This window comes from Capra hircus, chromosome 16 (assembly GCF_001704415.2).
Source record: "Capra hircus breed San Clemente chromosome 16, ASM170441v1, whole genome shotgun sequence".
NCBI lineage: Eukaryota > Metazoa > Chordata > Mammalia > Artiodactyla > Bovidae > Capra > Capra hircus.
Window position 1 is genome coordinate 20,318,968 of NC_030823.1, and position 14,839 is coordinate 20,333,806.

A 14,839-nucleotide genomic window follows, 5' to 3' on the forward strand; every position below is an offset into this window, starting at 1 on the left:
CCAGTCTGTGTTGCTTCAGAGCCCTCTTTTAGCCTTCAGTGCCTGTGTGCTTAGAGTAGTGAGGTACTTTTTTAGAAGCAGAGCAGAAAACTCTCTCCGTTCTCTCACCTAGATAAGCGGGAAAGAAGGGGGCTGCCTGGCGAGCCACAGGGCCACCTGCCCAGACTGGACCAAGCGGCGAGCCAGGCAGCTTGCTGAGTTCTCCTGAGTCTCAGCTCCCCTTCGCTGGTTGCATGGTAGCACTTGGGAATGACTCATTTTAAAATCTTATTCCTCAAAACTGCTAAGAAGGAAGCAAGATAAAATATTATCATAGTGAAACACTCCAGAATAATGAAATTCATTAAACTCATTTGGCAAGTTCTTTAGGGAATTCCCTCATTGTCCAGTGCTTAAGACTCTGCGCTTTTACTGCGGTGGGCCTGGGTTCAGTTCCTGGTCAGGAAACCGAAATCTAGCTAGCCATGCAATGTGGCCAAAGAAGAGAAAATTCTTTACAAGTTTACTGTTGGCATTGACTTTCCATTCATTTATCAAGAAATTTTGTAAAGTTACTGGGTATCATTTAATTGTTTGCCTAATAGAATTTTAGAACCCTTTTTTTTCTTTTAGTTATTTTATAGAAGATTTTTAAACAGGAAAAAAGTATGAAAGACCACTGTTTCTCTCACCTGGTTGCTAAAATTGTTAGCAGTTGTCCATGTGTTTATTTCATATAGCTGTCTGCCTGTTCTTGCTCCATCTGGTTTTTGTTTGTTTGGGATGATTACTTGAAGGTACTCTCTATACTGTCTCAGAGACTCTTTTTTTAAGAAAGAGCTTTATTGAGATATGATTCACATACCACAAAATTCAAAGAATGCTTTTGTAACTTTGAGACCCAGAATCCAGTCAGGGTTCATGCCTTCGTTTGGTTGTGTTAATCTTGGTTCCTCCCTCTTCTTCCTGGCCAGTCCCTGGTCCTCCCCATCCCACGTGCGACCCCCGCCCCCCCTTTAAGGAGACCCTATACAGAGAGAAAGCAGTTGTCTTGAAGATGAATCCAGATTCTGAATTCGTCTGATGATTTTGTCATGATTTCTTCTACTAACTTGTCCTCTGTGTCCTTTTTATGTAAACCCAAAGTTAGGGCTAAAGTTTAGGATTTAGGGTAGACTCTCGGCCTGTTTCATAGGTGTGATACTTAAATGCTCTGTACTTCATGTTGCATCACATTTCATATTAGTGATGGTTTCTCATTCAGTTAAAGTGGCAATAAACAGTCCTCTATTAAGGGTACATCTCCCCCCTACAGTTACAAAATCATTTCTGGGGTGTGTACTTTGAAAGAAGCTAGTATCTAGATAACCTTTCCCTGCATATCTTTGCCTTTTAGCATCAATTAATTATTCTTGCCTAAAACAGTTACTGTCATTTACAGAATGATGACTTTCCCATTTACTTTTTGTTTGTTTTTCTAGGACTGAATGTAAGTTCCTAAAGGTGGGGGCTAAGATTCCTTTCCCTTTAATTATTGCTTTCTGGAGTGAGAAGTTGGTTTAGCAGTCATCTCCAGTTGTGGCAAGTGAACCTTCTTTCCCTCCCGTTTTGCCTCTGTTTTTGTTGTTGTTGTTTTTTTTAAAATATCATGGACACAGGAGTTATTATTTGTTCAGTCCTTTACAATCATTGTGTTTTTTGACACTTAAATTCACAAATGAGGTAATGGGAACCAGTGCATACTAGCCCTCATGGCCTTTTGACATGACCTCATTTTTCTTTGAGTGCTTTCTTGCTTGTTAGGGCAGCAAGATGTCCCAGACTGAACCTTGAACTTCCTGTATCTCAGACTTGGAATCACCTATTTGTACAGGGAACTCTAGTGAGACAATACATTTATTTTTAAATTTTTTCTTGACTTCAGTAGATTGATACTACACATGTTATCTACCAGAAAAAACTTCATTTCCTTTGATAGCTTTTCATGGTCTTACAAAGAACTTAAAAAAATTTTGGGGGGGAATTTTTTGTTTGTTGATACCTTGTCTCATTAACTGCAGTGCTGGACTAGCAAGAATTCTCTGCATTCTGTTGCTGCAAGGGCCTTGATGCTTGCTGTTCTTCAACAAGTTAGAAGAATGGAGGGAGAATCATCACATATTACATTTAAAAGACTGACAAGGAGTCTATCTGGTGGTAAAAGCAGCCATGTATTTATAATCAGTGACCTATATGGCTGGCTGTGCGTGTAATCTGTGAGAGAGGGGGTATTTATTATTATCCCTCACATTTCAGAAGAGAGAATTGTCAGATCACATACCGTTTTAGCCTATTCAGACTGCAACACCAGGTTATCACAGACTGGGTGGCTTAAAAACAACAGACATTCATTTCTCACGGTGCTGGGGGCTGGGAGTCCAAGATCAGCACTGGGAGATTTGGTGTCTGGAGAGGACACGGTTCCTTTATCATTAGAGGTGTCTTCTTGCTATGTTCTCATGTGGAAGAGAGGCTTAATTATTTGAGAATTAAAGAAAAGTTAAGTTTGCTTAGACAGGGGATCTTCCATCAGTAGGTTCTTGAATCAGTAGGTTCTTCATTGTTTGTGTCATTTAAGATTTTAACAGTTTGTGATACTAAAACATTGGTATCTATTTTCTAGATAAAGTCACTGCTCTGCTCATTTGTTATAAATCTGAATTCTCATTGATGTGTACTGTGTAATGTAGCAGATAGAAAAATAATGATGTACTTTAAGAGACTGGTGGAATGTATTCTGAATATCTCACATTCCTAATTAAGTATGAAAATGAATAGAGGACTTGTGTCAAAAGACTCCTTGAGATGTTACTTTTGTCCTTTTAGGCAGTTTTGTCAACTTTAGCTTATTAGCAGTCCTTCAGAGATTATAAACAATGAAGAAAATCGGAGTTGCAGGAATGTTTCCTAAAATTTAATTCTGTGGAGCTGGATGGATGCAAGTTAGAATCGAAGAAAACCAGAAAGAGACTTCGTTGAGCAAGGACATAAGTGTTAATTAAGTCCATAGTTAAGTCAAGGGCAGCAAATGGAATTAAAAAATAAACAAAAAACAGTATGTGGATGAAAAAAAATGCATCAACGAAGCTTGTTTTCCAGGAGTATGAGGCCTGAATTCTTGGAAAGCCAGACAGAATTTGTTTTTCTTAGAGAGCTCTGTACATTTAATGTATGCCTAGGCTATAACTAAAGGTGATGTGATTTCAGCATCTTGATCTTTTTTTACCTAGGATATACTACTAAATGCTTTTTTCTAGTTTGGTAGGATCTTAGAAATTATCCATCTGAATTTGTAATCTATATGAGAATCTGGAAACTAAACAAAAAGTTAACAAAAATGAAACTCAAGTGGGCTTGTTCCCAGAATACCGTCATAGTAAGACAGTTAAAAGAACTAAAAAAGCCTGTGAAGGAAGGAGAAGGCAGAAATTGATCAAGACAGCTGTTCAGTCACTTAGTTGTGTCCTACTGCTAACCTGTGGATAGCAGCACACCAGGCTTCCCTGTCCTTCACGATCTCTGGGAATTTGCTCAAACTCATGTCCTTTGAGTTGGTGATGCCATACAACCATCTCATCCTGTTGCCCCCTTCTCCTGCCCTCAGTCTTTCCCAGCATCAGGGTCTTTTCCAGTGAGTTGGTTTTTCACATCAGGTGGCCAGAGGCTTAGAGCTTCAGCTTCAGCATCAGTGCTTCCAATGAATATTCAGGATTGATTTCCTTTAGGATTCACTGGTTTGATCTTACTGTCCAAGAGACTCTGAAGAGTCTTCTCCAGCACCACAGTTTGAAAGCATCAATTCTATGGCGCTCAGCCTTCTTTATGGTCCAACTCTCACATCCATACATGACTACTGGAAAAACATAGCTTTCACTAGATGTCATTTTGTTGGCAAAGTGATGTCTCTGCTTTTTAATGCACTGTCTAGGTTTGTCATAGCTTTTCTTCCCAAGGAGCAAGCTTCTTTTAATTTCATGGCTGCAGTCACCATCTGCAGTGATTTTGGAGCCTAAGAAAATAAAATCTGCCACTGTTTCCACTTTTTCCCTATCTATTTCCCATGAAGTGATGGGACCAGATGCCATTTTCTTGGTTTTTGAATGTTAGTTTTTTCACTCTCTCTTTCACTTTCATCAAGAGGCTCTTTAGTTGCTCTTCACTTGGGGATTGCTTATCAAGAATTCTTTGAGAATTAAAGAAAAGTTAAGTTTGCTTAGACAGGGGATCTTCCATCAGTAGGTTCTTGAATCAGTAGGTTCTTCATTGAAATTCTCTTATATTCAAGATTGAAAATGTTCAATTCTTATGATTCAATTTTCAATTCTTTAGTGGGATGTCACAATGTCTTACACAGTTAGAAAATCATTGATATTCTTAGTCAAGTTCTAAAGGTTTGGGGCTATATTTTACTTCTGTTGATTTCTACCAGAATACATTTTTTAATATGAAGGGGTTTTTCGTATGCTCTTAATTTCATAGGCAGAACTTTAAGATAGGATCTGTCATCACCACCACCACCTCTCAACGCAGGAGGCTGCAAATAAGGAAAGAGTTTATTTGTTGGATCTTAAGAATTAAAATTTGAGGGAGGCAGATTTGGATAATCCTGGAAGAGAAAGAGACAGGGACTTAACAAAAGTCACCCACCGAGAATTGTGATCAACTGACTCAAGTCAGAGATTTGTCCTTAAAGAATCATGAGTTGTTTCAGGGTAGGAGGTCCAACAAGTAGATAAGACTCTGCTGTCATGAATTTCTGGCAAATGACCTGAATGGCTTCTTCGGATCAGAAGGTCAGATTCCATCCAGGCAGAGGTGTACATGAGTCATACTTCTCTACTGGCTTCTCGGGCTCTGTTTTAGAGGGCGCTCTTTGCACACTACTGATTCCATTTTGATTGCCTTTCACACATGTAGAGGAGATTTACTAACTACAGTTGTAAATCGCATAAAAGAATTTACAGCAGCAAAGGTATTCAGATGAATTTAGCCAGTGGTGTGAATAGGTGAAAATAAATTAAAATGAAAACAGCGGTCTTTGTAGGGGAAGCAATGAAATCAGCTGTTGCTGATGGCTAAATATAGATATGATCATCATGTTTATTTTTTTAGGATTTGACTTAATTTTTCCCCCTTCAAAACTGAAATGAGTTCAGGTTCTTAATTGTTTGGTATTAGACTAATGAATAATTCCAAAATTCTGTTTTCAGTTTTCCTTTTCAGTAGCTGCCAGTGTATGTTTGATCCTTGAAATGGAAGCTGATTAACATTTTGAAGGGTTGTCTTCATCTTCAAAATCAACACAGACTGCTTCTGTATGATCTTGATTAAGTATTTGTACAGAGCCAGGCCAGTGAGGGTGGGGACTATTTTGTTTCCATGTGTCATGTGGTTTTCATTAGCTTTTGCGTTTAAGTCAGTTTTATTTTTCAGTTGATGTAGGCGCAGAGAGTTATCTTGTAGGTTGCTTTAGGTCATTGAGTCACTGTGGGCTTGCAGTGAATCTGACCGACTTCATAAGCTGGTACGTTTTGATCAGTCAACACAACTTCATCTGACAGAGGTAAATATCTGAGTCTCATGTATACAGTTTGGGTCCTTGTCTCTTAACATTATATTTATACCAAGGTGAAGAATGGGGAAGTGCATTTAGTTTCTTTCCAATCTTAGACCTCTGTTTAAACTTTCTCATTTGTAGTGTTGTTGTAGTCAGCAGTTAACCATTAATTCAAATCCAGAACTCTCTATATTGTAATTGTAATACATCAGTTCGTCATTGCTTCTGTTTTACAAACAAAACAAAAACTTTTAATTCTCATGATGTCTCAAAATTTAATGAAATCTCTCTAGGGATTGGACTTCCCTGGTGGCTCAGTGGTAAAGAATCTGCCTGCCAATGCAGGAGGTGAGAGTTCGATCCCTGGATCAGGAAGATCCTTTGGAGAAGGAAATAGCAACCCACTCCAGTGGGAAATCCCATGGACAGAGGAGCCTGATGGGCTATAGTCCATGGGGGTCACAAAGAGTCAGACACGACTCAGTGACTGAACAACAGTATCTAGGGACCTTAGGCAAATTTTACCAGTGAATGACACATTTGGAATTTGCCTCACACTTTTTCTTTTTCTCTTATGTTAATGTCTGATCCACCTTTTCTTTGTGGGTGCTGCATTTTTTAAAGGAAGTTTTATTCTTGATGGTAAGCAATCTTTATGGAAAAGATCCAAATAAGTTGCAATTATGTATATCTGTTGTGTGAGATAATTTGCCCAACTTCTGGCTTTCGTAGAAATTAACTTAAAGTATGTTTCAGTTCTCAGTGTATTTTAGTACTCATTCTGCTGTGTAATTTTTAGGTTATAACAGATGATTTAGTAGTATATTGTGTTCATGCGTGGTGTTGGAGAAGACTCCTGAGAGTCCCTTATGCAAGGAGATCCAGCCAGTCCATCCTAAAGGAAATCAGTCCCGAATGTTCATTGGAAGGACTGATGTTGAAGCTGAAACTCCAGTACTTTGGCAAAGATGCAAAGAGCTGACTCATTTGAAAAGACCCTGATGCTGGGAAAGACTGAAGGCAGGAGAAGGGAATGACAGAGGATGAGATGGTTGGTTCCTTTTCTCCTTTGTCTTTCGCTTCTCTCCTTTTTACAGCTATTTGTAAGACCTCCTCAGACAACCGTTTTGCCCTTTTGCATTTCTTTTTCTTGGCGATGGTCTTGATCACTGTCTCCTATATAGTGTCACGAACCTCCCATAGTTCTTCAGGCACTCTGTCAGATCTAATCCTTTGAATCTTTTTGTCACTTCCACTGTATAATCGTAAGGGATTTGATTTAGGTCATACCTGAACAGTCGAGTGGTTTTCCCTACTTTTCAATTTAAGTCTGAATTTTGCAATAAGGAGTTCATGATCTGAGCCACAATCAGCTCTTGGTCTTGTTTTTGCTAACTGTATAGAGCTTCTCCATCTTCAGCTGCAAGGAATATAATCAGTCTGATTCCGGTATTGACCACTGGTAATGTCCCTGTGTAGAGTCATCTCTTGTGTTTTTGGAAGAGGGTGTTTGCTATGACCAGTGTGCTCTCTTGGCAAAATTCTGTTAACCTTTGCCCTGCTTCACTCTGTACTCCAAAGCCAAATTTGTCTGTTAATCCAGGTATCTCTTGACGTCCTACTTTTGCATTCCAGTCCCCTATGATGAAAAGGACATCTTTTTTTGATGTTAGTTCTAGAAGGTCTTGTAAGTCATCATAGATCTGTTCAACTTCAGCTTCTTTGGCATTAGTGCTTGGGTTATATGTTCAACTTCAGCTTCTTCAGCATTAGTGGTTGGGGCATAGACTTGGATTACCGTGATACTGAATGGTTTGCCTTGGAAACAAACAGAGATCATTCTGTTGTTTTTGAGATTGCACCCATGTACTGCTCAGCTGGTCGAGAATCTACCTGCAATGCTGGAGACCTGGGTTTGATCCCTGCATTGCGAAGATCCCTTTGTGAAGGCAACAGCTACCCACTCCAGTATTCTGGCTTGGAGAATTCCATGGACTGTATAGTACATGGCGTCACAAAGAGTTGGACATGACTGAGCAACTTTCACCATCTTCCATAGTGCCCTGCGTAAGTGGTGCTGGGAAAACTGGACAGCTCGGTTGAAAAGAATGAAATTAAAACACTTCCTAATGCCATACACAAAGATAAACTCAAAATGGATTAAAGACCTAAAGGTAAGACCGGAAACTATAAAACAGAGGAAAACATAGGCAGAACCCTTGATCTTCTGTGACCCTTCTCCTAGAATAATGGAAATAAAAACAAAAATAAGTGGGATGTAATTAAACTTGAAGGCTTTTGCATAGCAAAAGAAATTACAAACAAGATGAAAAGGAAACCCTCAGAATGGGAGAAAATAATAGTAAAGGAACCAACTGACAGAGAATTAATTTACAAAATATACAAGCCACTCATACAAGTCAATACTGGAAAAACAAACTGCCCCATCAAAAAGTGAGGGAAAAAGACCTACACAGACGTTTCTCCAAAGAAGACATACAAGTGGCTAACAAACACATGAAAAGATGCTCAACATCACTCATTATTAGAGAAATGCAAATCAAAACTACAATGAGATACCACCACAGATCAGTCAGAATGGCCATCATGGAAAAGTCTGCAAACAATAAATTTTGGAGAGGGTGTGGGGAAAAGGGAACCCTCTTGTGTTGCTGGTAAAAGTCCAATGCTGGAGAGGGTGTGGAGAAAGGGGAACCTTCTTGCATAGCTGATGGGAATGTAAGTTGATACTCCCACTATTTTGGTAAAGCATACGAAACCCCATGAACAGGGGAGCCTGGTTGGCTTCAGGCCATGGGGTCACAAAGAGTCGGACACGACTCAGTGACTGCACAACAGCGGCAACCCCCCGGGGGTTTGTCTTCCTTGAGGTCACTGTTCCAGGCTTTCCTCCCTGCCTGCCTGTAGTCACCGTGCTGGAGTCTCCCAGACTGTTTTTCCAGTTATCTTACCTTTTCTAATGTTTTTCGTTACTTTTTTCTTTCTGCTCTATTTTCTGCATGATTTCCTTAGCTTTGTCTTCTCACCTTTATACTTTTTTTTTTCAGCCATCCTGCTTTTATTTCTAAGCTGTTTGTTATTCTGCTAATGTTTCTTTTAAAATAGCAACTGTTCTCATTTTGTAGATACAATATAATCTCCTAACTCTTCAGGGATAATAATGATATTTTCCCTTAAGTTTTTTTTTTATTTGAATAGTTTCTTTTTCTTAGAAGTTGCTTTTTAAATGTTTGTTTATATTATTCTTCCTCTTCTTTTTGATAAATCTTATTTGTTCATGATTAGAACAAATAATCCTAGAAAAGTTGATTGGACGCTCTGAATATGTGGAGTTTGTCCACATGGCATGTGAGCTTTAATGTAGCCTTCCCTTAGTGTGTTATTTAGTAGTTACTGGTTAGATTTTCTATGGAGTATTCCTGATCTCCTCCCTGGAGGAGCTCTGGCTACCAGCATGTTGGGAGTCCACCATGAGAAGAAGGCTGGGACTCCTTGGAGGTGAAGTGTATGTGCTTGTTTGTGACTTAGTCCCCTGGTTTTGGTACTGCACCAATGCTTTCATCTGCACTAGCCCATTACCCCTCCGGAGGTTAAACCTCTAGTCTCCTGCCAGGGGAGTGGGGAGGGGAATCCAGGGGAAACACTTTCGCCTAGTTCTCTTTATCTTGATTCCTCTGTTCTATCCTTACTTCCAAAAGTACCAGAACTGCCCATTCCTGGGTTTTGGTTTTTTCCCCTGAAGAGTCTGCAGGGTGAACTGGGTTAGTTGTCAGACTGACAGTTGGAGTTGTAGGATTCACCTTCCTGGGCTTTGCTAAGACATGGTCCATCTGCTTCCACCTTCTAAAACTGTGTTGCTGTTTCGGCTTTGGATCTTGTCCTCATGGATGAGCTTCCCAGGCGGCACAGTGGTAGAAAACCCACCTGCCAGTGCGGGAGACGCGGGTTTGACCCCTGGGCCAGGAAGATCCCCTGGAGAAGGAAATGGCAACCCACTCCAGTATTCCTGCCTCTGAGAAATCCCATGGACAGAGGAGCCTGGCGGGTTACACTCCATGGGGTCGCAAAGTGTCCAACGGGCTGGAGAATTCCGTGGACTGTATATAGTCTGTGGGGTCGCAAAGGGTCAGATATGACTGAGTGACTTTCACTTCGCTGGTGACTAACAACAAATGCCAGGAAACATATACTTTTTAGAATTTAATCGAAAACCTTGAGTAATTAACTTGGCAGAGGTGTTACAGTTAATGGTTCAAAGTGGATCTCTGTTCGTTGGGAACAGCTCTCGCTTATTTAAGTAAGGTGAGATTGGCAGAGAAAACTTTAGCTGACTCAGGGAAAACGGCCTTTTATTCAGTTAGGTAATTTAACAGAAGCAGAAGTCACTTAGGAATGTGGGTTTGGTCCTGTAGAGATGAGGAATGGGGGTGTGTTGGCGTCCTCCAGGAGCAGCGTTGTAAACTGCCTTTCTGCTCTGTCGCCCTCTGTCAGTGGCGGCACAGAAAGCTTTGGAACTATTCTGTGGTTGGGTTTTTAACCAACACAGATGTCTCTTGTTTCTTCATGCTGGTTAAATTATAGTACAAAGTGTACTGTTTGATTTACTAAGTCAGTTCTGAAATCGTTGTTCACATTTATATGCTCTCCAGTCTTTGGGTTCTATTTAGGAAAAAGCTTTGATGAGTAAGCCAAAAAGAAATTTTTTCCTGTTTGTGATAGCATCCTTTAAAAAAAAAAAAAGTATTACTGTTTCAGGGCTATATTTTTTGAAATTAAAAAAAAAAATGGCTTCAGCAGAATTAGATCAGTAATCTCTTAACCTGGTAAGTGTTTTTAACATCTTTTCTCCTAATAATTGCTTTTTATAGGTTAATAGGCTCCCATAAAGTAACTGTTTTCTCTAACCAAATGGGTTCGTGTATATTTAGATATTTTCCCTGCATTGTGTATTTCTGTGCATGGAGTAAGTGGAAAAGCACAGACTGTTAGCTCCATGAAGACAGGGACTTTGTTTTGTTCATCTCTCTTTCTGATACTCGGGACAGTGTCTGATAGGCAGTTCTCAGTGAATATTTGCGGAATAAAGAAAAGAAACTAGTTCAGCATCCTGCACTACTTAATTAATGCCACAAGGTGGTACTGTTGTACCGTGAAATAAAAGGCTGTAATTCTTAGCCTCTCTTGCATAGTTTTACATAAATCCTATGAATAAACAAAATGAATTGACCATTATGTTTATTGCCTGGTTTGGTTATTTATGGTTTTAGGATGTGACTAGTCTTTTGAGACCATGATTTGGGGAGGCAGTGAGATCATAACTTATATAACCTTTGGTTCAGATTTTTATCAAATTTTAAATGTGATAGCATCTATAAACACCTAGCACAGTATCAGGTTAGTCTTATTTTTCACTCTTTTAATTAATTTTGGATTAAAATGCTTTGTTAAAAATTTCTCTCTGTGTTAAAATAATTTACCAAATGTTTTCTAATAGGTTGTCACTGAATGTTAAATAATATTTTGTAAGTCTGTTTTGATTGTCAGAAGATTTAAAAAATAGATCCCAAACCTAGATTATCACCACAAACAACCCCCACGCCACACACACACACACACACACACACACACACACACGCTGCAGATAAAAATATAATTCTGCCTCTGTGGTTCTTGTAGGAGGCTCACATTTTCTAACACAGTACTACATATTTGTGTGTATACGATCATAATGTATATAGTTAATCTATCGTTTGTCTTGGTTTCACTCCTATTATAAAACAGTGTCGACAGGTTTGTTTTGTAGCCTAGAATTTTAAAATTTCCTTATGGTGAAATTGACTTCTGAATATTTTGATCATGTACTTTCCCTCAGACGGAAGCGAAATCAGAAGAGGGCCCAGGATGGACAATCTTGCGTGATGATTTCATGATGGGAGCATCCATGAAAGACTGGGACAAAGAAAGTGACGGACCAGATGCCAGAGGACCAGGGTCTGGAAGTGACTCTGACACATAACGCTGTATAAGAAACACAGTTTACGTTTTAGTTTTCTTGGAAAAATAGTTCATACTCTGAAGGTTGGGAAACTATAGAGATTGCATTTGTAAGAAAGCCAAAAGACTTTCATTATTACCAACTTTGGTGTTCCTTTTTTTATGTAAACTTTGTTAAAATTATATTTCAAACCTTATATGATTTTAAGCATTGTTCCTTAGAACATTTGTAAAAAGAAATATTTCTACTTGAGAGGTGCATTTTGCTAGGTTCACTATAGGTTTACATACTGCTCTTGGATATTGGTATTTCATTCAGCTATCACCAGTGTTTGTGGAAATGCAACATCAATTCATAATTAAAATGAACTCCTTGATGTTAGTGTTTTTCAGCCTCTAACTTACAGACCTGAATATGTATATTTTTTTGTGGGAAAGGGTTGGTGGTGATTTTGGTGAGGTATTGAGAAAACCTATGTATTAATAACAAAATTTTTAAATCTTAGCATTTCTGATTTGGGGTAATGATTTTCTTTACAGATACTCTGGCAAATAATGATTTAAGAAGTATCAAATTTCTACTTCTGTATTGCCTTTTATATGCTAAGTAATATATATAAATAATGACTTAGATTTATTTTAAATGTTTATTTTTGTATGAGAGATTTACTGAGGTGGAAATTCTCGTATTTAACTTAAACAGTGAAACAATTTCTTAGGAAGCATATTTGACATGTTCTATTGATCTTATTTCCCTATTTTTGAGTTTTTTCCCCCTATATTTGAGTTAGCTTAAATTTTCTGTTATGGACAGACTGACCAGTGAAATGGTAGACAATAGATGCATATGTGTGTGCTTACTCACTTCAGTCGTTATCTGACTCTTTGCGACCCTGTGGACTGTAGCCCACCATGTTCCTCTGTCCATGGGATTCTCCAGGCAAGAATACTGGAGTGGATTGCCAGGCCCTCCTCCAGGGATCGAACCAGCATCCTCTGCGGCTCCTGACTTACAGGCAGGTTCTTTACCACTGAGCTAGCAGGGAAGCTCAGACAACAGATAGTCTGCATCAGAAAGCTGCATCTGAGTTGAGGCTTGATTCCTTATAGTTGCCTTAAAGATTACTAAGTTGGGTGGCTTTTAAAGTCTAGATATTAAACAGAAAGAGATGAGAAAGCAGGACTATTTAAATACCATTCCAAAATTTCTGTGACACGGGGCCTAAGCTGCAAAGTTTGTAGGGGAATTATTTAATAAAAGTGATCTGTTCATTTTATAAAAGGATTCATTTCTTTCACCATCTTTCCATAATAAAAATAGTTGCCTCCTACTACCCAGTTGCACTTGTCTGTGTGTGTTATATATATGGAAGGGTAATCCTCCCCTCAGAACTATGCTAGAGCAGAGTTGTTTATATTTGCAAACCCATTTGAGTATTACAAGTATTATGTAACCAGAGTCAAATTAGTCCATGGCCTGGTATTTGTTATCCTAAAAGGAAGGTATACATCTAAGATATCAAATGCTTAAACCAGCAGAGCTCAAAATGCATTTTTATATTTATCCAAACTTTTGAAATTTAGTGTCTTCTTGAATTATAGGACTGCTGTTTTGTCAATGTAATATAAATAAATGTGAACAGTTATTCCTCGGTAGTAACATGAACACGTAAATATCTCAATATAACTTAACACACGTAAGTATTTCAGTGCAGCCTAATATGTAGATCATTTTGAGAAATTTGCAGCACCTAAAAACTTACCTTCTCAGAATCAAAGATTTTAATTTTTTTTTTTTTTGCTATTAATCTGTTTCTGAATCATATTAAAGCTTTGCAAAAATTCTGCTGTGCTAACATCAGGTGATAGAAATGGGTAAATAACTTCTCATTTAGTTAAAAAAAAATAGTTGTTTTTGTATAGTCCTTGGTTTAACTTCAAACTGATAGTAAGAGAATATTTGTAGATTTTCTTCTCTCAGAAGTTATTTTATTCCAAAATAAAATTGAAGTGCTGTTGTAAGGAAAAAAATGTATCACTTATGCTAAAAGGCTGTAAAGCATATTTAAATTATATGAAATAATTTTTATCATAAAGATGGAATGTTTTTTGTATATTAGTATTTCTGCATATTGACTATCAAATAATTGAGCAGAATATCACCATACATGAATCTAAGGATTAGCATATTATTTTAGAAACTAAGTGTATATCTTTAGGTGAATGTTTTAAGTAATCTCTCATCTCTACCCTAAATATTTTACCCTACAACATTTAAATTCTTCTGACATCTAAAATATAACAGTATTTGGGTACATGTTTTGGTTAACTGTTTAGGGTAATAGTAATAAATAGATTTTATTTTTGTTTAGAAAGAACAATGGAAAATAGTAACTAAGAAACCAATTACTAGGTATTATCATATTCCCTTATCTGGATGTTCAGATAGCTAGGGAGAATATTCTCAGTATTAGCATAGTTTAGAATTACTTATTTTTTTGTTTTTAGGCTTTGCAATCTCACAAAGTTATAGACTGACAGTAACTTAGAATCATTACAGTAGGTTAGTACTTTAATTTAAAATACTGCATTTTAAAGTTACTTAGATTTCTACTAGATCAGGTATTATTCTGCTCATTAAAAAATGTCTCTGTGAAACAGTTTGGACGGACTAGCTTGGAGGCTCACTTTCAGGACTTAGAACCTGAAATGACTCTGTGGGGAGTTGCAGAAGATGGATTGAAGGGAAAGTCCAACCCTTCTTTTATAACACGTGGGTGAAGGGAATGCTTAAATTGTGGAAAGCCTCTTAGGACTTTCCAGTCACTGTGCTTTTGCACATATGAACATACTTAATATTCAGTGGCTACCAACTTACCTAATCTATAGCCACCCATGCTGGTCTTCAGGACCATGAAGTACTGAACCATGAGGCCATCTAATTACAGTTTATAGACACCCGAAGATGTCCCTGTCAAACATACAACAGCAGAGAAGTCCAAGAGATGAGAGGAGCTCAAATACGTTGACACTTTGGTGTCTTCTGGATAATTTTTTTCCTCTCTCTATATATTTTCCTCTCTCTATCACTCTATATACTTATTTTTGGTACAGATTTTTATGAATATATGTGTTGAAGGAGTCATAAGTGAAATGGGATGGGAGTTTTATTTTTTCAGTCTTTTTAAATGCCCACAGAGGACCATTAGTATGCTTAGTGTATTATTATTAATACATTTGTGCCACATG

General features: G+C 38.0%; 1 protein-coding gene across 1 annotated transcript in view; it reads left to right on the top strand.

The window, feature by feature from the left end:
- Positions 1-13,697, top strand: part of RRP15 (ribosomal RNA processing 15 homolog) — a 53,204-nt gene extending 39,507 nt beyond the window's left edge. The window contains exon 5 of the mRNA XM_005690476.3: positions 11,469-13,697. Coding sequence (XP_005690533.3) covers positions 11,469-11,612 — 144 coding nt within the window. The 3' untranslated portion in view covers positions 11,613-13,697. The remainder of the gene's footprint in view (positions 1-11,468) is intronic.